The 22308-nt window shown below is 34.5% G+C and overlaps 2 protein-coding genes across 2 annotated transcripts; both read left to right on the top strand.

Annotated features, from left to right (window-relative positions):
- The first annotated feature begins 9113 nt into the window (after positions 1-9113).
- LOC131059781 (cucumisin-like) lies at positions 9114-13383 on the top strand. Its single transcript, XM_059217798.1, has 12 exons — positions 9114-9197; positions 9310-9416; positions 9510-9607; positions 9812-9958; positions 10071-10176; positions 10290-10815; positions 10892-10995; positions 11106-11336; positions 11914-12025; positions 12135-12348; positions 12432-12975; positions 13164-13383. The coding sequence occupies exons 1-12, from the start codon at positions 9114-9116 to the stop codon at positions 13381-13383; spliced, it is 2493 nt and encodes an 830-aa protein (XP_059073781.1).
- Positions 13384-15229: 1846 nt separating this feature from the next.
- Positions 15230-21294, top strand: LOC131059783 (cucumisin-like). Its single transcript, XM_059217797.1, has 12 exons — positions 15230-15418; positions 17699-17805; positions 17899-17996; positions 18090-18236; positions 18348-18453; positions 18577-19102; positions 19184-19287; positions 19395-19596; positions 19946-19997; positions 20246-20337; positions 20450-20663; positions 20747-21294. Exons 1-12 carry the CDS (start codon positions 15230-15232, stop codon positions 21292-21294), a joined length of 2385 nt encoding a protein of 794 aa, XP_059073780.1.
- The last annotated feature ends 1014 nt before the right edge of the window (positions 21295-22308 follow it).

Below are 22308 nucleotides of genomic sequence, written 5' to 3'. Positions count from 1 at the left end.
ACATAATCAATTCCTCCATATTGCCAACAGTTACCTGGTCAGATGTCCGCTCTTGATGTTGGCAGTCTCACTTTGGAGTTTCCCCCACTTGGTCCCCCTTGTGTTGGTACTCTAAATGATCGCATTGCTTTGATTGTTGTTCATCAAAAGAGGAAAGATTGTTATGTTCCTTCTCCCAAAAATCTTCCCCAAGTTGTAGGTGATTTTTCTACCCACATTTGATGTGGGTTACTAGGTATTATGCTAGTGTGTTGTAAGTGGCTTTTTTGGCCTTTTCTATCAGAGGATTTTTCTTGACTAGTTGTAAGTGGCCTTTTTGGCTTATCTTTGTATAGGGTCAACACCCTTGTTTTGCTGCTTTTAATATCAAAAAACAAGCTACCAAATGTAGTCCTAAATATGATTTCATATCTCCTAAAATTCCATGGCATTTATATGGATCTACATCTAGATCATAGATAGGATTTATGTTTGATAATAACTTCTCCAAAGTTAACAAAAATAATGAACGAATAAGACTTTAAACTTGAACCGTACCTTTTGATGCTAGAGATTACACTAACTAAAGAACATCCAATTAAATTTGTGTTAGGACTCAAATGTTGCAAAGACCTCAATTCCTTAATTCTTGATGTATGCAAAGGCCTCAATTCCTTAATTCTTGATGCCAATTCAGATTTGGAAGATTATCGATATGTCAATTGATGTCTTATACACGTCACCCTTCTTTTGCATCAACAAAATTGGGCTATAGGAGATGAAATACTCTCCCTTATATATATTTTTGTCACACGCTCCTAAATATATAGTTTTATCTCTCCATTCTCTACAAATGATAAATGATAGAGAGATGCACTAGGAAAAGGTAATCATGACATTGAATCAATTGTATGACTTATTGGTTTCCAATAAAAAATATCATTGCACTCCTCTAGTACTCTATTTAAATTAATATCATTATTTTAAAGGATTTGTGGTTATAGATTATATTAAAAGGATCCTTTTACTCAAATATAAGAATCAAGAGCACAAAATTAATGCTACAACTATCTTCTTGTTCTTTGTTAACACTAATGAGTGAAACTTTGATGACTATTTAAGTAGGCATTATCTATATTTTCACCATCATTTATGACAACATTTTTGGGTTTTTCTCTATAGAGTACATCACATTAGTAAAGATATGGTTGCACAAGTAAAACATCATATACAAGTCTAATGATGAAAATTAGAAGAGGGCTTCATCTTGGAAAGGCCCGATTTTAGTCACCAATTGACACTATTGATTGACTTGATTCTCAATACTTGAGTTAAAGCATTCAATGGTGTATGGTTGAGGGTTAGGAATCAATGAGAAGTTGAATATCATAGATGCATCAAGTTAAATTAAGTTATTCTAACTATTATTGTCAACCATTAAGTTTACCATTGGTCCATTAACCCATATTTGAGAATGAAATAATATTTTAGATACTTCTTGATCAAAATTGGAAAATGGTGTTAGTTGTGAAAATGATTCTATGGCACTAAAATATAGAGTCAACGGTCTATTTTCCTTCAACTATAACAAACAAGACTTTTACAACATTATTCGTCAAAGTGACCACTAAAAAATATGTACATTGCAACACTTTTTATTCTTGATTTGCTTCCATTGACCTTTAAACAATGTTTCTAGTACCAAAAGTGTTTCAATGCCTTGTTTCTTGGAATATAATTTTTTTTTCAAACTTGGAATTTTCTTGGATTGTAATTTCAAATTAAATTAGATTGTCCAAGGGGTTGAGATTAGTTGGTTAAAGCATTGAGTTCTCAATGTGGAGACCCATGTTCAACTCCCATGAGGGACACCTTTGTGTAGAATTATAAGTTGTGACTCTTGGTCTTCCATTGTTGTTTAAAGTGGATTTCTAAGTTGTGACCCTTGGTCTTCCAATTGTTGTTTCTAGTTTGGTGCTCGAAAGGAGCTAGTATTTGTAATAAGTTTGCTCGAAAGGAGCTGGTATTTGTAATAAGTTTGTAACGTGGATGCTCAAATGAGAAAAAATGAGCTTTGTGATTCTATGATACTTAATACAAAAAAATTAAATTAGATTGAAATTAGCTCCTTCTACAAAGTATTTCCTTCAAATCTTAAGCAATTCTGTTTTAATTTTTTATGTGCATATAAGATTATTTGTTAAATATCCTTTTATTGACTCAAGCACACTATAGTAGTTTCATCTCATTATCTCAAATTGGAATAAAAGCATCATAAGTGAAGATGATGTGTGATTTCATCTCTATATGCCCAATATCATTTGAGAAAAATCTAGTCAATCTAACTAGCTATTATTGCATCCATGTGACCCACCTGAATCTTTAGCATTTCCATGACATTATGGTCATTCCATGCAAAGAAAATTGTTAGTTAAGTATATATTTTAATCACATATATAACTAGTTAGGGAGTGATAAGAGAAATCTAGAAAATCTTGAGAAACGTCAAACATGGTGGCACACTTGAAATGTCTACTCTTTTGAAAATTGTCAAGTTTCAAGGATATCCTAAGGTTTCTAATTTTTATACTCTTTCTTTAGCCATTTTTAGCTTTGATCCTCATAAAAATAAGAAAGGATTCTTATATGGTTGCATAAAAAAAAAATGTAGAAAAGTCAATAACTATCGTAGCATCCATGTCAAGGAAAAAAAAGAAGGTTTTCTAGCTACAAACCTATGTATCAAAGCAACTAATGTAAAGCTAAAAGAGACTAATAAATCATCCATGGAGTGAATATTTAGAACTTTCATTATCTTCCTTCAACTAGGAAGATTAAAGTTGTTGATAAGAATTCAGTAGAGGTTTCCTTCAATGTTTGCACTCAAGGAGGACTGAGACTTCCTAATGCTAGAATTACAGGATTACCACTTGCAACAAAGTTTCTTGTCAAACAAGTCGAAAACATAGCCAATTGTCATGTTCTTCTCTACACTATAAATCTCACCATCTGATGCTCCGTAATAAATAAGGGGTTCATTTCCACTTTATGATGTAATTGGTAATTCCTTGGTGTTATTTTAAGATTAGGGCCTCTTAAGAGAATATAGAATATATTTTATGACTGACATATTTTTGTAACTTGAAGGCAAAAAAAATGTTTTGTGACATATCTTGACATTCTAATATTCTCAAGGTAAAATTGGTTATTTTCATGTAATTGAAGCCAAAGAACTAACTAGGAAAGAAATTCTTTGCTAGGAGGATATCTAAAATCTTGATCTTCAAAAGTAGCACTCTTGGTGGGATTAAATCAAAGCTTAAGTAATAAACACTACATATAAATCAATTTGCCAAGAGCCTTTTTGTAAATTAGTCTATAAAAAATATCTATTTAATAGCCAATTAACTAGAGTTAAAAACAATATCCATTTATGTACTAGAGTTGATAAAACCAATGAGAAATTTGAAGAATCATGTGATGGTGTAATCACATATAAAGAGGGGTAAAACAACATAGATGAAATAACATTATTATGTCTTGGAGAAACACAAAAATGGGAAAAGCCTCCTAGAATGAGAGTTCTCCTCAAGCCACTATATTTTGAGTTATTACAATATGTGGGCTAATAGGATTAGTACGACAACAAAGGAAACATTTCAACTAGGCACATGAGTAAATGCATAAGGATGAATCTATATTTTTTATAGATGTAGTCATCATAAAATGTGAATAAGAGGATTGGTACCTTACCCTTGTTCATATAATGGAGTTTCCTACTAACTATGTTAGTTTAATTTATTCAACATTGATTAAATAGTTTTGATTACGAGTCACATGATGGTGAATTATATGCTTTGATAATATTGAAGGCCTAAATGATAGGGAGTCACAAGGGGGCTAGGTGTAGCCCTTACCACACTAAAGGGGTTTTGTGAGGCCATTAGGCCAGCCAAAGTAATTTTTTGGGACTTACTATTTTCAATCATATGAGATGTGTACATAATATAATTTATTGGGCCACATTTTCTATTTTTAGAAAGTATAATTTGAAGAGGATTCAATAGTTTGGTTTCTTATAGCAGTTCATTACATTTTTTTTATTATAAATTATAAATTGTTTTAACAAATTTTTTTAGACCTTTGCTTGTGGTTTTTTCTTGGTCCATTGTTGAGTTTTCCATGAAAATTTCTGTGCTTTTGTTTATTATTTTTCGTTGCTAATTTATGTACTATTAATTTTACTCTATAATTGGTATGAAAGCTTACAATTTTGTGAAAAATATTTTTTGATTTATTATTGTGAAAAGTAACAATGATAGGAAGAACAACTACCAAATTTGATGGTTTGAGAACTCTTTTTGAAGTAGTTTGACCTTACAAAAGTCTGAAATATTGAGTAGTTTATGTACTATGTTTGTTTCAATCATATATCGCATATAAAAAGAAAAAAAATCCTTGGTACCACACGTTAAATCCTTTGGGGATATGAATTCCAACACTTAAGGAACATTAGACTCTTTTTTAACTATTTTTAACTACCATTCTTCTACACACATTGGTCTACCATGAACTTCTTCCAATGCACATGATTGATATTCTATTCAATTGATTCTCAAACAACTACAATATAGATTTCAAATTTATTTTCAAACATGTCTACCATTATCAGTGTCCTTAAAACACCTCAAAAGTCCATGCCAATCTCTTATGCTTTTAATCTCCTTCACAAATTTTCACACAATATGCTTCTTCCAAATTTGTAATTAATAAAGGATTCAAATTAAAAAAATAGATTTGCCTAAAGATATAGAGAAAATATAATTAATGCCTCTTTTTTTCTCCAATTTACTTCATATGCCATTGCGAACTCTATAAAAAAGTACTTGTACATGCAATATTAATTCTTCCTATAGAGTCTCACACCATCATTTTATGCATTCTAGATTTACATTTTCAATAGTCACTTTAATTACTTAAGAATAGATTTGATAAATTAGTTTAGAAAATAATTAGTTGGGAAGTTGCATTCCCATAGGTTAGTTGGTTAGTTGCTTGATAGGAAAGAAAGGCTTTATAAGCCATTCATTTGTAATGTGAAAAATCTTGAACACCAATAATATATTCTCTATATTATTCAAACATTTTTGTTCTGCTCCTCCATTATTCAACATAGTATTAGAGAATCATTATTTCTTATGCCTAGATGTTTGAATAAAGATGCATTTGGTGTTGTATAATCAAAGAAAGGCATGATGAATGATTTTAAGAAAAGGAAATGAAAAGGGCACAAAAATATATCAAGAAGGAAAGTGGTGTCAACAATATGTAATAACTATACAAACCTAAATAAAGTGGGGGCATATTAAACATTTCTAGGGAAAGGAATTTTTTGTTTATTTGTTTAAGGCATGAAGATATGACACGAGGAGGAGAAAACAACATAGTAAAGGGTATTATTAAATTTGGTGAATAATATCCTTGCTGGGCGTTATGAAACTAGTTTCTTTTGGGTGAATAATTTATTGATTGCAAAGGAATTTTCATCAATATTTAATTTTTCTAATAAAATAGTGACCTAAGGAGTGGAGCATAAACATTTAATTTTAGTCCATCTTTCATTATATATCAAAGTTCCTCTATGCATGTTTTTTATTTCGCCAAAACTTCCTACAATTGTGCAAAACATTTAAAAAAAAATGGGTCTATGAAAGGTATGATGCTATTCTATGTGTTGCATGTTCTATAAGTTCATAAGGTGTCTTTTTTAAAAGAAGGGGTTTGTCTAATGAAATCCATGACCAACGACATGTAAGAAGGCTTGAAAAGTTTTGAAATTATAGTGAAAGTGTTGAAAATAAGAATGGAAATAACCAAAATCTACTATTTTATTTTTTTGATATCACCTTTATCAGTCTAAAGTGAAGTAGAGTTGTGTATGGGAATATTGGATTAATTTGAGGAAAAAATACATTTGAGAAATAAAGGATTTTGAATCGCTTTTGGATTTCTAATTTTCTAAGGAGAAATAAAAAGTGCATTATAGTGGATGTATACAACTTTCTCCTAGTAAATCTGATTGCATCTTATCATGCCTATAATCTAAAAGATGCCAATGTTATACATTCAAGGTTCTAAAAAATTCACAAGTTTGTGCTTTTGGAGAAGTTGATGTAAAGAATGTAAACCAAGATCATATTGGAGGTACGTTGGAGGAAATGGAGGTAGGAGAACATCTTTCATATCGAGTTAGCTTCTCACTTAGACATGATATATGTCATGATAAGCAACACAAGTTTTATCTTATTATTTGGGTCCCTTCATGGAGAAAGTGGGGGTGTAACAACTGTTTTGGTTTACTGATTATTGAGTTTGTCTTGATTTACAGACATGGTGAGTGGTACCTATAGATAATTAAGTTTTTCATGGTTCATTGTTTTGTAGATGTGTTACTATGGATGATAGAGTTTAGCTCAATTCATAGGAGTGTTATGCTTTTGGATAATGGATTATGTCTCAATTCACAAGTATTTTTGAATAGTAGGACACTTACCTAAACATGAGCAACTTGGGTTGTTCTGAAGAGGTATGGTGGTTAGGTAGGATGTTTTCCTAGAAATGAGCAGTTTGGGGTTTTCTATGGAGATATGGTGAGATTATTCTATAGATTTTCAGTTCGATTGTTGCAATCAATCCATATTGTTTTTTAAAGCCATGAGATTTCCACAATCCATTTTGTTTACTAGTTTATTTTTTTGGATTCGATTTTGTGCAATTTTTTCCCATCAACGTTTCGAATCACACTCCGTGATTCATCATCAGGATGAAAAGAATTCCAAAGACATGATGATGAATTCTTTCATGTCTTTGCAATTATTTTCATCCTGATGATGAATTCTTTCATGTCTTTGCAATTATTTTCATCTTGATGATGAATCATGGAGTGTGATTCAAAACGTTGATGGGAAAAAATTACACACAATCGAATCTAGAAAAATAAACTAGCATATTGTTTTTATTTATTTTTGTAATGTAAACCTTAAGGGGAAGTATTGGAAAAATTAAGATTCACATTTTTAATAGTCACTTTAGGGATTTAGGATTATATTCAATAAGTTAGTTTAATAAATAATTAGTTGGGAAGTTGCATTCCCATAGGTTGGTTTAAAGTTGGTTGACAATAAATAGAGGCTTTATAAGTCATTCAAGTGTAATGTGAAAAGTCTTGAACATTAATAATATATTCTTTATATTATTTTATGTGCTGCAATGGTTTGATCTACTAATTTTTGTTGCATTGCTCTATTTTTCAACACTTAATGCCTTCTTAGGATTTTATATGCAACATAGAATCATCTGATGTACCTTAGAACATGAACTCACGTAATGCTCTTTTTAACTATAAACACATCCTCAACACATAATTTCAATACTCAATAGACAATGAAGTATTCTAAGAAAATTAAACCCCAAAGATACTCACATATTTGTAGTAATGTAAACTTACAACAAATAACAAAAATCACTACCTATCATACCAAGTGATTTTATCACAACTTCTCATCAAATATTCACATGCAACACACAGACACATTGATCTCCATTTTTATCTAATACCATACGAAGAAACATAGGCGAATGTTCATTTTTTATCACTAAATCACAAGCATATATATAGGGACAAGGTAGTTTGAGAAATCAAACTGTTCCAACAAGAAAGGAAGAAAAAATGATTGACATATAACTGATGGGACAATGGAATAGACAATTATTTCAATAGTTTTATGACCCTATGTGAAGGTTTAATTATTCAAGGAGTCTTATTGGTTCCAAGATAGGTCATGTTTAGGATGACTAGGGATTTGAGAATTATAATCCACTTTATCTAGGTAAGCTAAGAACCTTCTACACCAAGGATGCACTATAAAATAAGGTCTAATTCATTTGCAAAAGGTAGGAAAGAGCAAGGGGCGATACAAGGACACAAGCATATCTAAATAGTTAGAATCAAAGTAAGAAGATAAAAGAGGAGCCCGAGGAAGCTATTGTTCATTACTAGACTACTAAAAGTATCGTTATTTTAGCATAATCAAATGGTTGAGGCCTAATATGTTTTGATCCCATTGCAATAGAGAATAAGAATGTAATTATAATTATTGATTATATGTCAATTAAAGTTGATTGTGATAATAAGATATTAGTTTTGAGTATTGTGTACGTTTGTGTTAAGGATACATGGTTCATTGGAGCCTCCATCTAATCATTACATAATGTGCTTATCTTGTTTCCAATTTTGTTGATTCAAATTTGGAACTTTACCTTCTACCACCTAAAAAGATGAAACTTAAGTGGGACATGAGATGGATTTATGGAATACATTTAATATTTAAATTTATAATGTATTTAGAGAATAAAATTTAGTCTATTTCTATGTTAATCCCAAAGCATAAGATTGTATTAGACATAATGACAATAAATTCAAGAGATATGTATAATGAAATTGAATGTGGTGTATATATCTTTCAAAAGAAAAAATATATAAGATAACAGACTCTAAAATTATGTTCCTTAACTATTCCTTTAATTCATTTTAATTATCATTTATTATTCTTCATTTATCCATTTATCATTTGTTAACCCACTTTATCCTCTTTGTATTTAAACCTTCTTAAATTTTTATCCTTGACTGAAGAACTATTACTATAATAACAACTATTACTATTTGTTTGTTTTTTTCTTAATAATTTTTATGCGGAGAACTTTCATTAGAGGTTTATAAGTCGATTAAATTGATAGTTTTGGCCTCGACGCCTTCTCAAAACTCGTCATAAGAAGAAAACTGCAGATACCGCATTCTATTATTGTTTCCCTTTAATTTCTGTGAAATGCCTTGTCTTTAATACTCAGGACGGAGGTAACAATTTTTGTGCAAGAACTATTTTCCTTGTTCATACTCGTATTTTGTTTCTTCTATTTCACATTGTTCGCCACAAAAAACTAACTTCGTATTAAGGAAATTATCGTGGCTCTCGTCAAAGTTTGTTTTATTTATTACAAACCAGTGTTTATAATAGATGGTCTCTTTCATTGCATTTGGAGAGACAGTCAAATCATTATTTCTGTTTCCCTTCTTAATGGCAACCACAACCACAACCCATCTTCTGTTTTCCTTCTTTTTTCTTGTCTCCACAGCTGCTTCTCAACACTTGAATGAAAAGGTAATATCTTTCCTCTTCTCCTTCTACCATGTCAATGTTGGATAGTAAATAACTTCATCTCCCTCTGTTTGAATTGTTACTGACTATAACATTTTATTCTATGCCAAATCAGCTATACATAGTGTACATGGGTGATGTTCCATCCCCAGATAAACAAGATTTTTCCCAAACATCAGCGACTGCGTCCCACCTTTCATTGCTTCACTCTGTACTTAGAAGGTTTTTACATAATTCTTTCTTCTTCTATGTCACTATCTTGTTCTTAGAAAGAGCTATTTTTCTAATTTTACTTTTTTCAATATGCTTGTTAAGCCATGAGGCAGCACAGGAGTCTTTGGTTCATAGTTATTCGAAGAGCTTTAACGGATTCGCAGCTTGGCTTTCCTCATCTCATGTCCAACGCCTCTCAAGTAAGATTAATATTACCTTCACTAGATTAATTTCAACAAAGCAAAACGCTTGTTCAGGGGTGGGGGGAAATTTTATCAGAAGTTTGGGAACCAGGATGTTAGAGCTAGTTACCAGAAATTTGTATTTTATTTCCAATGTATTACTGATTTATTTATGATTTTATTTTCAAATAATGAGTCGAAAGTCTGGTTTGTGAATAATAGACACAGATGGAGTAGTTTCGGTGTTTGAAAGCAAAAACGCTCAACTCTTGACAACTAGATCATGGGATTTTGTGGGACTCCCTCTATCTCAGCAAACCGATCATTTGGAGTATCAAAGTGATGTAATTGTAGGCATGCTAGATACAGGTATAAATAAAAACAATAGAAACTTTATTTGTAGCATAGAACAGACAGTAAAATGGTTTCGTATATTTCCCATATTAATTCTGAAAAAATCTCTGATCCAATTTGAGTGTAGGGGTATGGCCAGAGTCAGAAAGTTTCGATGATGCGGGATTGGGTCCCATTCCCTCAAAATGGAAGGGAGTGTGTCAGACAACACCCGACTTCAAAGCCTGCAATAAGTACTAAAGCATATTCATGCTACTTTTAGAACTAAATTCTCTTCCCATGCAGAGATACTTTAGAAGATAATTTATTTTGAGATTTTAAAGTGCTGTGTTTACTTGTTTACCAGGAAAATAATAGGTGCAAGATTTTACGATAAAGGAACTCAACCAGCTGCTGGTGAGTTCATCTCTCCAAGAGATTCAAATGGCCATGGAACACACACCTCTTCCATAGCTGCTGGAAGCATTGTCAGAAATGGCAGTCTCATTGGATTAGCACAAGGAGACGTACGTGGAGGAGTACCTGGTGCAAGGATTGCTATATACAAGGTTTGCTGGTCACGTTCTTGCAGCGATGTAGATATCCTTGCCGCATTTGATGATGCAATCCATGATGGTGTGGATGTAATTTCTGTTTCTATTGGTATTTCAAATGGAGGCATCTTTCCCCCACTTGACTACTTCGAAGATAGCATTTCCATAGGCGCATTCCATGCAATGAAAAGAGGAATCTTAACATCAAATGGTGCTTGTAACGATGGCGTTGAGGGATCTGTTTGCAACTTTTCCCCCTGGTCTCTGACAGTGGCTGCAAGCACCATTGATCGGCAATTCAAATCACAACTTACTTTGGGAAATCAAATGTTTCTCGAGGTAAATCAAATATCATTGTGTTCCACTGATATTAAGTGATCAAATTTCTAACGTGTTGAGTTTAATGTTGAGATAGGGGCATGCTATAAACACATTCACAATGGAGCAGCCTTGGTATCCTTTAGTATATGGAGGAGATGCTGCTAATGTTTCTGGCGGATTTTCTTCAGATGACTCACGGTAAAATGCATAAAATCACATGAAATTTATCAAGAATTTACTTTAATTAAATTTGCTGATTTAGTTTAACTGAAAGTTCTCTGGATTTGTATTATTGTGAATTTGGTCAGTGGTTGCGGACTATATTCCCTGGATCGCAGTATAGTCGAAGGAAAAATAGTACTTTGCTACTTTGCTGAGCCAATCGATCCGCCGGATGGAGGAGTGTATGTCTCTGGAGGGGCAGGTACCATAATATTGTATAATGTTAATAATGATACAGCTTTCTCGTTCATGGTCCCCGCCACAGTTATTTCAGCCGAACAGGAAGAGATTGTCAGATCTTACATCAATTCTACAAGGTAAATGCAAAAATGAAATGAATTATATATTCTCCCCATAAGAGTTGAGTTTGATGGAGTAGAAAGTCACCTAGGGTTTCTATGAAAGATTCAAAATTTTATAATTTTAATGCTAAAAAATGGAGAATTTTTTTTTTTACATGGAGATTCAGATTTTATTGGATTGGATAAGGTGGTAAATGATCATCTAAATATAACTATTTACTTGCCATGTTGATTATATGTGTTAGAATTCTAAATCTCACTACTAACATTACTTGTAGTTTACGATGATCCTGGTTGCAGATGGGCCCTCTAAGATTATAGTGTTTGTTCTAGTGGCTGCCAGTACTCACCCACATGGCCACCCAGTTATTTTGAATTACATCCAAAATTGGTTAAAACATTTGAGCCCATATTCGAGATTAATAAAAAAATCGAACAAACTTCCTGACAGTCAGAAAAATTATATCTATGGTACAAAAAAAACCTGAAATCTAAAGCTCTAACATGGCTAGTTCAATAACAAAACGAAAACTTTAAATAAAACCATGCTTTAAGAGACGACTAATGCTTTAATTCTTGTACATTTCACTAGGTCTCCAATTGCAAGTATAGCAAAAAGTGTGACTAGCAATGATTTACCTGCACCTATAATAGGTTCATTCTCATCTAAAGGTCCCAACAGAATCACACCAGATCTTCTAAAGGTAACAAAACTTAAATATCTCATTGGAATTTGAAAGCTCATTCCAAGGGACTTGTGTTGGTCTGAATTAACTACTGAAGAAATCCATTCATGTCATATTTCCTTGACAGCCCGACATCACCGCACCAGGTGTAAATATTCTAGCGGCTTGGTCAAATGCTGCGCCAATGAGCATGGATCCGTTGGACAAAAGAGTAGTGGATTTTAACATAGAATCTGGAACATCCATGGCATGCCCTCATGCCACAGGAGCAGCTGCCTATGTCAAGTCATTTCATCCTGACTGGTCTCCTGCTGCTATCAAATCCGCTCTCATGACCACAGGTGGATACCCATTCCACTACCCAAAAATTGTATATATTCATTTATTTTTCTTAACTAGCCTCACAATTTCATTTATGATGCAGCATCACTATTGGATGCAACATTATATGGCAATGAAGCTGCAGAATTAGGATATGGTGCAGGGCAGATTAATCCCCTCAAGGCCATCAATCCAGGGCTTGTGTATGATGTCGACTCAAATTCTTATATCAACATGCTATGTAGCCAAGGATACAATGAAACATCCTTACGTTTGCTGACAGGAGAATCTATCACTTGTTCTTCAAACTTATCTAAAAATGGAGTATGGGAACTTAACTATCCTTCCATAATGGTTATTAGCAATGCAAGTGAGCCCACTTTTGCTCAATTTCCAAGAACAGTTACAAATGTAGGACCTGCAAACTCTACTTACCAAGCCAAAATAGATGCACCCTTTGGAATGAACGTGACAGTGGAGCCAGATACACTCACTTTCACATCCTCCAACAAGAAGATGTCATACAATGTAAAAATTGAAAGTCAAGTTATACCAGATGATGACGCTTTACTATCAGGTGCATTGACTTGGAGCTATGGCAATTACAGTGTGCGGAGCCCCATTCTTGTATATTATAATGTGAAACAGTAGATAATCATGGCTTCCATGGCTATCTATGTTAGGAAATAAGGTTTACATTTAATACATCAAGTGTGTAGTTTGTTCTTGTAAGTTAATTTTGTATCAGAAAAATAAGACTATTAAAGTCAATGCAAATCTCATTGAATCAATAATATATATTCAAAGTTAATGAGAATTTAGAAGACCTTGGAAGGGAGGAGGACCTTATTCAGTTTGCAAGACTCAACGGTATTCTGCCTTCGAAACCAGAAGATGAAAACCTACATTTGGAACAGGCTAGCAGGGGTCGTGCTTGCAGGGGTCACCGTGGGACTGGAATTGGCCATGGTAGAGGTCGCCCTCCGTGCAGAGGACGTGGACAAGCAAGGAAGGAGCACCCGTCAGCTGAAGCCCAACAGGAAATTGCAAGCTAGGCCCCTCTAGCTCCCTTATGTTTTTTGTTATGTCTCTTGAACGTTTTTTTGTTTACTCCGTTATAATCTCTGTAAACAGGGCAGTAAGCTTCTGTCTTTTAGACTTCAATCTCTTTTTTAAGGGTTTTCTCAGACTTTCATATGGAGTGTTTGCTTGTAAGAGAAGGAATTGGATGCACTTTTTGGGACTCTGCTAAAACTATTGCTCTGTAAATTCTATATATTCATAATATAATCTGGCTTTGCCTTTATCGATCAAAAAAAAAAAAGTTAATGAGAACTGATCATTGTTAAAATTTATATTAAAATATATATTCAAAATGAATATTTGTCTTTCTATAGTATATTATTGCTAAACTCAAACTCAAACTCAAACTCTAATCCTACCTCTAACTTTAACCTTGCAACTAAAACTAACATTAATTGTAACTTTAATTTGTGGGGAATTTGGAAACTTTTTTGGTACGCTTCTTTGTTCATCCTCAATATCAAGGTTAAGGGTTCCTTTCAAAAACCCATTGTCTCTGATTGTGGGGTTCCTTGCTAAACCCGTTATCTTGGTTGAGGGAACCTAGAAAAATCCTAATTCAAGTTGTGGGAGCCTTGTAAAACCCACTTTCAAGGTTAAGGGAGCCTGGAAAAATCCTATGTCTCTCGTTCATACCAGGGACAGATTGGATGCTGAAAGTTTTCAAGGGCCTAGTTTGGCTAGCTATTGTTTTTGGTTAGGTGCAGGCCCGAAGTTGTTGTTACAGGTTATGGGAGCCTCAGAAAACCTTTCTTGCTGGTTGAGGGTGCCTAATAAACCCTTGATCTATGTTTTCTAAGGTCTAGTGTTTGTTGTTTTAGACCATGTGTTTAGGCCAGCCTGGTATGCAATGTTTTATCTTTGATGTTTGGCTGGTGTTTTAGTTGCTGTGTTTTTTCTGTTTATTTCTTTTACAACTTTTTTCTGGGTTTTGGATGCCCGCAAGTTTAGAAGGTATCAGGTCCTTTCTAAAACCTGTGTGTCACTACCAGGCAGTCTAGTCTATTCCTCGTTGGTAGCTCTTTGATTGTAAAGGGTTTCGAGGCCCCTTCAAAACCTGTTTTACCCTAATAAAAAACTCTAATCTTAACCTTGACACTAATTCTCACTATAATATTAATCTAATCTTAATTGTGACCCTAATCCTAACTATAATCCTAATTCTAACTTTAACCCTATAACTAAAACTAAGAGTAATTTTAACTCTAATCCTAATCTTGAGAGTAATTGTAACCTATCATTAATCAAACATAACATTATTAATACTTATTTTATGCTTATATTGGTAGCTCATTAAATGTGACCCTAATCCTAACCTTATCTATTCAATTAAGGTCAAGGTTAGTGTAAAATCTCAACTTAATTAGCTACAACCCTTCAATAAGAGTTAACTCAAATACTTTTTTTATGTTAAAATAATTTTATTAAAGTTATTTAAATTTAAAAACTAGTATTTTTAAAAGTTTATTTGAATACTTAATAAGAAATAAAGTATTGAACTTATAAATTAATAAATGTTTATTTGTTTTATTTCTAATATGTAGGGGCTGGGGATGCTACTAGCATATATATTAAATTATATATATAAAGTAAGTTGAGAGATATTGAGGCTTTAATTTTTTTCATTATTCCACTAAAATAATATAATTTTATTAGATTAAAAAATTTAAACAATGATATCTCTCTGCTTAGTTTATAAATTCTATGAATTCTTCTTCTTTTTAAATGTAATGGGTTTACACTAAACCTCTTCAAATTTTTAACCTTTAAACTCTAATAACAACTATTACTATTCTATTAGGAACCAAAGGGAGGAGTATGGCGTGTGAGAGTGAAGGAGCGAGTGAGAGCAGAGGAAGGAGTGGTAGGGTTTCTATTGCTACTGAAGTAGGGGATGAGGAAGATGGGAGTGACCTAGATGGATTTGTGTCTACTATTGAGATTTATGTGGGGATTTTCTATGCCTTGTCTTTGTCCCTGCGTTTTGCAGAGGATGAGTCTTCCAAAGTCTCCTTCTCTAGTAGGCTTTTTCCTCTCTTAACCTAGGTAAGGGAGTTGATCCTTGTTGGTCCCCTGCTAGGTTGGTGCATGAACAATTGTTTTCTTTCTCCTCTGTTACCCTTTTGACCAACAAGAGCTTTTTTTGTTTTGTTAGTTTTTTCTCTTGCCCCTGTCTCTTAGAGCACTTGGCCTTTGGAGCCCCATCTTTTGTTAGGTCTTCCCTTTGGGTTTGTGCTTGGTTCGTGCTTCTTTTCTTCCTATAGCTAGGGTTATATCACCTTTGTTTATATCACTCCTTTTCTAGTTGGTTGTCGTTGGTGCCAAGATTTGTTAAGGGTTCCTCCCATCATGGTGAGTGGGGATTCTCTCCCTTTTTGAACTCTAGTGATTCATTTGGTAGCGTTGGCTATTTGAATTATATATGGTGGCTGGTGCTTATCTCTCGAGTTATCTTTTGGCTCCCTTGTTCCTATGACTTGTCTATTTTGGTGTCGCTCCTCTCTATTGGGGTGCCAATGTTGGTTTCCTTGTGTGGTGCAGAGGTTTGGAGGGCACCATGGGTGGCAGAGCTTTTGTAGAGTATGTTGTGTTGAGCTAGATGTCTAGGAATGTTTTGGTTTAGGCAATTTCTCTTGTCCTCGGTTCTATTGAGGTGGATCATATGGAGGGGTTTATGGTTGATAAATCTATTGAGGAGGATTTTTGAGGGTGAGTGTCACTTCCAAGATATTTGGACTACTTATAGTGGTTCAACTGTAGGCAATGGACATATTGAGGTGGTCTATGTTGTTTCGTTTGCAGAGTGTTCTTCCAATCTAAGGTTATGCCTTTCAAAATCCTTTGGGATGTTTTGTGCTAGTCCATTGCCAGGTTCTAGAATGGCTAGGTGATCTTTCAAAACCCTTTTGGATTGTCTATTCTAGTCCACTCTTGACTATCCTATGTTGTGTTTGTCTAGAATGGCTAAGTGTTTCTACAATTTTAGGTTTTTGGGTGCCTTCCAAAACAAGTTATTTTTGAGACCTTTATAGTCTCCTCCCTTTTTAGAGAATGTTTTTGTTCATGGAGGTCGTTCAAGAAAAAGGTTGCGAGAAGCTTTTCAAAACTCGCTAGTAGCTTTTTGCTTCCTTGCTTGTTTTGTTTTCAATACAAGGGTGTTTGTTTGGTTTATGGTTTGGGGTGCTCTCCTAAACCCCTCCGTTCTGAAAGTGTAAGCTTGTTGAGGGTTGGGGACCCTTGTTCCCACCAGTTGGATGCTCTGGTCAAAAGCCTCTCTTTCTAAAAATGAGTGTGTTCTTTTCAAGTGTAGGTGGGCTCCCTACTTGTGAGTACCTCCCTCTTATGTTAAGGGTTCGGGTTGTCTCCTGCTTTAATCAATCAAAACTATTACTATTTTATATATATTTTTTGAAATTTAATTAATATGAATATTTAAGTTTTCTTAAAAAAAGAAAAAAGAAAATCTCAAATTTGAACAACTTTCGTGGGGTTTTATAATACTAGGAATGTGGGAAATGAGGGTGTAAATACGACGGCCACGACTATTCTAGCTACAAAACAGACCCGTCGTATAGCGTGTTAGTGACAGGTTAGTCAATCGCAACCGTTAATTGCAAAATCGACGGTGTAAAACACGCGACTAACATGCATGTTAGTCAATCCGTACTGTCTTTTTGGAACCAAAATAGACACGTCCAATACAACCGACTTTGATTCAATTGACACCTTCTCAATACTTGTCATAAGAAGAAAATTGTACTTTCGTGGGGTTTTATGATACTAGGAATGTGGGAAGTGAGGGTGTAAATACAACCGGCTTCTGATTCAATTGACGCCTTCTCAAAAGTTGTCATAAGAAGAAAATTGTAAACACCGCCTTCTATTATTGTTTTTCATTAATTTCTATGAAACGCCTCGTCTTTAAAACTCACGACGGAGCTAACGTTTTTTTCATTAATGGAATGATGTTCATATTTTGTTTCTTCTATTCCACTCTGTGATTCTCGTCAATGTTTGCTTTATTTATTACAAATCCTTGTTTATAATAGATGGCCCGTTTCAGTGCATTGTGAGAGAGAGTCAAAACATTACATTACTAACCTCTCAATGGCAAGCACGGCCATAACTCATCTTGTGTTTGTCTTCATTTTTCTTCTTATCTTTCTCTCCACAGCTGCTTCTCAACTCTTGAATGAAAAGGTAATATCTTTACTCATCTCCCTATGTTTGACATGTTACCTCTCAAAAATGTTTAACTGACTAAATTTGTTTTGTTTTCTATATCAGCTTTACATAGTGTACATGGGTGATGTTAGGTCCCCAGATATACAAGATTATTCCCAAACAGCAGCAACTGAGTCCCACCTTTCATTGCTTCACTCTGTACTTGGAAGGTTTTTACATAATTCCTCCTTGTATGTCCGTGCTCTATTCTTATGAAAAAGAACTATTTTTCTAATTTTATTTCTTTCAATATGCTTGTTAAGCCATAAGGCAGCAGAGGAATCTTTGGTTCATAGTTATTGGAAGAGCTTTAATGGATTCGCAGCTTGGCTTTCTTCATCTCATGTCCAATACCTCTCAAGTAAGATTGCCCCAAAAATAGGTGGTTCCCAGGAATTTTTATTTATCATTTATTTTCAAATAATGAGTTCAAAGTCTTGTTTATGGATTACAGATACAGACGGTGTAGTTTCGATGTTTGAAAGCAAAAATGCTCAACTCTTGACAAGTAGGTCATGGGATTTTGTGGGACTCCCTCTGATTCAGCAAACCAATGATTTGGAGTATCAAAGTGACGTAATTGTTGGCGTTCTAGATACAGGTATAAATAGGAGAGCAATAGAAGCTTCAATGGCAGCATAGAAGAAAAAGTATAATGATTTCGCATATTTCCCATATAAATTCTGAAAAAAATTTCTTGATTTGAGTGCAGGGGTGTGGCCAGAATCAGAAAGTTTCGATGATGCTGGATTGGGTCCCATTCCCTCAAAATGGAGGGGAGCGTGCCAAACAACACCCGACTTCAAAGCTTGCAATAAGTACTAAAACATTCATTTGTTCTATTTTCCAATCTAAATCCTCTTCCTGTTCAGAAATACTGTATAGGCAATAATTGTTTTGAAATTATATCGCACTGACAGACTTGTTTAATTGTTTACCAGGAAAATAATAGGTTCAAAGTATTATTATAAAGGCTTGGAATCTCAACCAGATGCTGGTGAGTTCATCTCTCCAAGAGATTCAAATGGCCATGGAACACACACCTCCTCCATAGCTGCTGGAAGCATTGTCAGAAATGCCAGCCTTTTTGGATTAGCCCAAGGAGACGTGCGTGGAGGAGTACCTGGTGCAAGAATTGCTATATACAAGGTTTGTTGGTCAGATTCTTGCAGCGATGTAGATCTCCTTGCCGCATTTGATGATGCAATCTATGATGGTGTAGATGTCATTTCTGTTTCAATTGGACATGGTGGACCCTTCTTACCACTTGACTACTTTGAAGATAGCATTGCAATAGGAGCATTCCATGCAATGAAGAGAGGAATCTTGACATCAAATGGTGCTTGTAACGATGCCATAGAGGGATCTGTTTGCAATTTTTCCCCCTGGTCTCTGACAGTGGCTGCAAGCACCATTGATCGCCAGTTCAAGTCACAACTTACTTTGGGAAATCAAATGTCTTTCGAGGTAAATCAAATATCATTATCATTGTGTTCACTCATATTACGTGATCAAAGTTCTAACTTGTTGACTTTAATGTTGAGATAGGGGCATGCTATAAACACATTCACAATGGAGCAGCCTTGGTATCCTTTAGTATATGGCGGAGATGCTGCTAATGTTTCTGTCGGATTTTCTTCAGATGACTCACGGTGAAATGCATAACGTCAAATGAAATTCATTAAGAATTACTTAAATTAAATTTGTTTATTTTTTTGAGCTGAAAGGTCTCCATTTGTATGATTGTGAATTTTGTCAGTGGTTGCGGGTTATATTCCCTGGATCGTGGCATAGTCGAAGGAAAAATAGTACTTTGCTACTTAGATCCACTCCATTGGACGGATGGAGGAGTGTATGTCTCTGGAGGGGCAGGTACCATAATATTGTATGATGATAGTAATGATACAGCTGTATCATTCATGATCCCTGCCACAGTTATTTCAACCGAACATGAAAAGATTGTTAGATCTTACATCAATTCTACAAGGTAGATGTATAAATATGAAATGAATTACTTTTCTACCCATAACAGTTGGATTTCTAAGCAAGTTTCAAAATTTTAGAATTTTTATGCTGTAAAATGGGGAGTGCTATAATTTTATAGGGAGATTTAAGCTATTCTAGTTCTAGAAAGATTTTGCAGGATTGGATAGTGTGGTAAATGATCATCTAAATATAATAATTTTTTATAATGTTTTTAATTTCTGCCACTAAAAGATTTGTGAAACAGTAAGCTGCCTTTAAAAAATAAGTGCCATGTTGATAATGATGTGTTAGAATTCTACATCTCGCTACTAACATTACTTGCAGTTTAGGATGATCCTGGCTGCAGATGGGCCCTCCAAGATTAAAGTGTCTGAAAGTACTCACCCATATGGTCACCCAGATATTAAGATTACATCTAAAATTGTTTAAAAGTTTGAGCCCCTATTCAAGATCAATAAAGGAATGGAAAGATTAAATGTATGATTAGAAACAAAAATTAAAATATAAGGCTTTAACAAGGATAGTTCAATTAAAAAATGAAAACTCCAAATTAAACCATCCTTTAAGAGACGGCTAATGTTTTAATTGTTGTATATTTCACTATGTCTCCTATTGCAAGTACAGCAAAAAGCGTGGCTGGGAATGATTTACCTGCACCTATAATAGCTTCATTCTCATCTAAAGGTCCCAGCAAAATCACACCAGATCTTCTAAAGGTATGAAAACTCAAATTTATCTGATTGCAATTTGAAATTTAATTTCCAAGGGACTTCTAGCTGCCTTAATTAACTATTCAACTAATCCTTTCATATCACATTTCCTTGACAGCCTGACATCACTGCACCAGGTGTAGATATTCTAGCGGCCTGGTCAAAAGCTGCACCAATGAGCACGGATTTTTTGGACAAAAGAAAAGTGGATTTTAACATAGTTTCTGGAACATCCATGGCATGCCCTCATGCCACAGGAGCAGCTGCCTATGTCAAGTCATTTCATCCTGACTGGTCTCCTGCTGCTATCAAATCTGCTCTCATGACCACAGGTGGATATCCATTCAACTACCCAAAAACTGTATATATTCATTTATCTTTCTTAACCATCCTCACAGTTTCATTTATGATGCAGCATCAACATTGGATGCAACATTGGACGGCAATGAAGCTGCAGAATTAGGATATGGCGCAGGGCAGATTAATCCACTCAAGGCCATCAATCCAGGGCTTGTGTATGACGCCGACGCAAATTCTTATATCAACATGCTATGTAGCCAAGGATACAGTGAAACATCTTTACGTTTGCTGACAGGAGAATTTATCAGTTGTTCTTCAAGTTTATCTAAAAATGGAGTATGGGAACTTAACTATCCTTCCTTAATGGTCATTAGCGATGCAAGCGAGCCCATTTTTGCTCAATTTCCAAGGACAGTTACAAATGTAGGACCTGCAAAATCTACGTACCAAGTCAAAATAGAGGTACCGTTTGGAATGAACGTGACAGTGGAACCCAAAACACTCACTTTCACGTCCTCCAACCAGATGAAGTCATACAATGTGAAAATTGAAAGTCGAATTGTACCAGATGATTACGCTTTACTATCGGGCGCATTGACTTGGAGCCATGGCAATTACAGTGTACGCAGCCCCATTCTTGTATATTATAATGTGAAAAAGTGAGATAATCATGTCCTCCTATTCATTAGGAATCACCTCCAAAATTGTGCCACTAAAACCAAAACTAAATGTCGTCGTAATTCATTGTTGTCGTTTCTCTTCTGGTTTTGTTGTAATGATGTTTTTCAACTAAAAATTTCTGGAAATTTGTCTTCACTGATCAACGTGAACTATTTTGAACAGAACTATTATAGTTCTCTACAGATAATTTAATTGTCCTAGTAAACAGGTACAATTCATAAAAGGAGGGTTTTATCACATCCCACAACCGGTCCCTCCGACTATATTAATTCGACAAAATTTTAATAAAAATAAAATAATAGAAATAATTAAAGGGAAGGGATAAGAGAGATGGTGCCAGTATGGGCACCGCATGAAGGCAAAGGACATCCGTCAAAACTTAAATATTACGGCCGGAGCGAAGAGAGATTCATTGGCCTGTTAGCAGAGGAAATAAAAGAAATATTCCAACGATAGATAATATTGCTTCAGCGATTAATAAAACAGAGACAAAATACTGCAGCACAAAATTTTGAGTTTTTATTAATGCCTCCAAGATGATTTACAACTCCTTTCTTTAAAGTTTTGAAGGTTTGAAGGACTGTTGTAGCAGTTGGAGGAAGTCAAAAGAAACGAAAGATCAGCAGATCTAGAGGATAAAAAAAAATATTGGAGAAGTCTGGATAAGAAAGTGACAAAAGAAGACTGCAGTCAGTCCCCCTTAATCACAACTACCACGAATGCTGCGGCAATCTCTAATTCTTTTGTTGATGACTGCAATGTCTCTTTCACTCATTCTACTCCATTGAAAAATCTTCTAAATTTAGAGATCAAACCTAGGAAATCCCATGATGTTGTTGGGATGCTCTTACCACAAGCTCTGGCCCTCTTGGTTACCAGTCCATCGTTGGTTCAGGTGTGATTCACTTGTTTTATCAACACCTTCCTTCGAGTCACATTGCATGTTATAAATAAACTACCTGAATTATTATCAGATACATCTGAATAATTTGCTCT

The sequence above is a fragment of the Cryptomeria japonica genome, chromosome 3 (genome assembly GCF_030272615.1).
Source record: "Cryptomeria japonica chromosome 3, Sugi_1.0, whole genome shotgun sequence".
In the NCBI taxonomy this organism is placed as follows: Eukaryota; Viridiplantae; Streptophyta; class Pinopsida; order Cupressales; family Cupressaceae; genus Cryptomeria; species Cryptomeria japonica.
The sequence above is the reverse complement of the archived record's forward strand: the minus strand, read 5'-3'. Positions and strand labels throughout refer to the sequence as shown.

Excerpts from the sequence above, each read along its gene's own strand:
- LOC131059781 (XM_059217798.1), top strand. The coding sequence starts at position 9,114 with ATGGCAACCACAACCACAACCCATCTTCTGTTTTCCTTCTTTTTTCTT. Across the intron at positions 9,417-9,509 it reads CTTCACTCTGTACTTAGAAG|CCATGAGGCAGCACAGGAGT; the intron begins GTTTTTACATAA and ends ATGCTTGTTAAG. Across the intron at positions 10,816-10,891 it reads GAAATCAAATGTTTCTCGAG|GGGCATGCTATAAACACATT; the intron begins GTAAATCAAATA and ends ATGTTGAGATAG.
- LOC131059783 (XM_059217797.1), top strand. The coding sequence starts at position 15,230 with ATGGCGTGTGAGAGTGAAGGAGCGAGTGAGAGCAGAGGAAGGAGTGGT. Across the intron at positions 17,806-17,898 it reads CTTCACTCTGTACTTGGAAG|CCATAAGGCAGCAGAGGAAT; the intron begins GTTTTTACATAA and ends ATGCTTGTTAAG. Across the intron at positions 18,237-18,347 it reads TGTTGGCGTTCTAGATACAG|GGGTGTGGCCAGAATCAGAA; the intron begins GTATAAATAGGA and ends ATTTGAGTGCAG.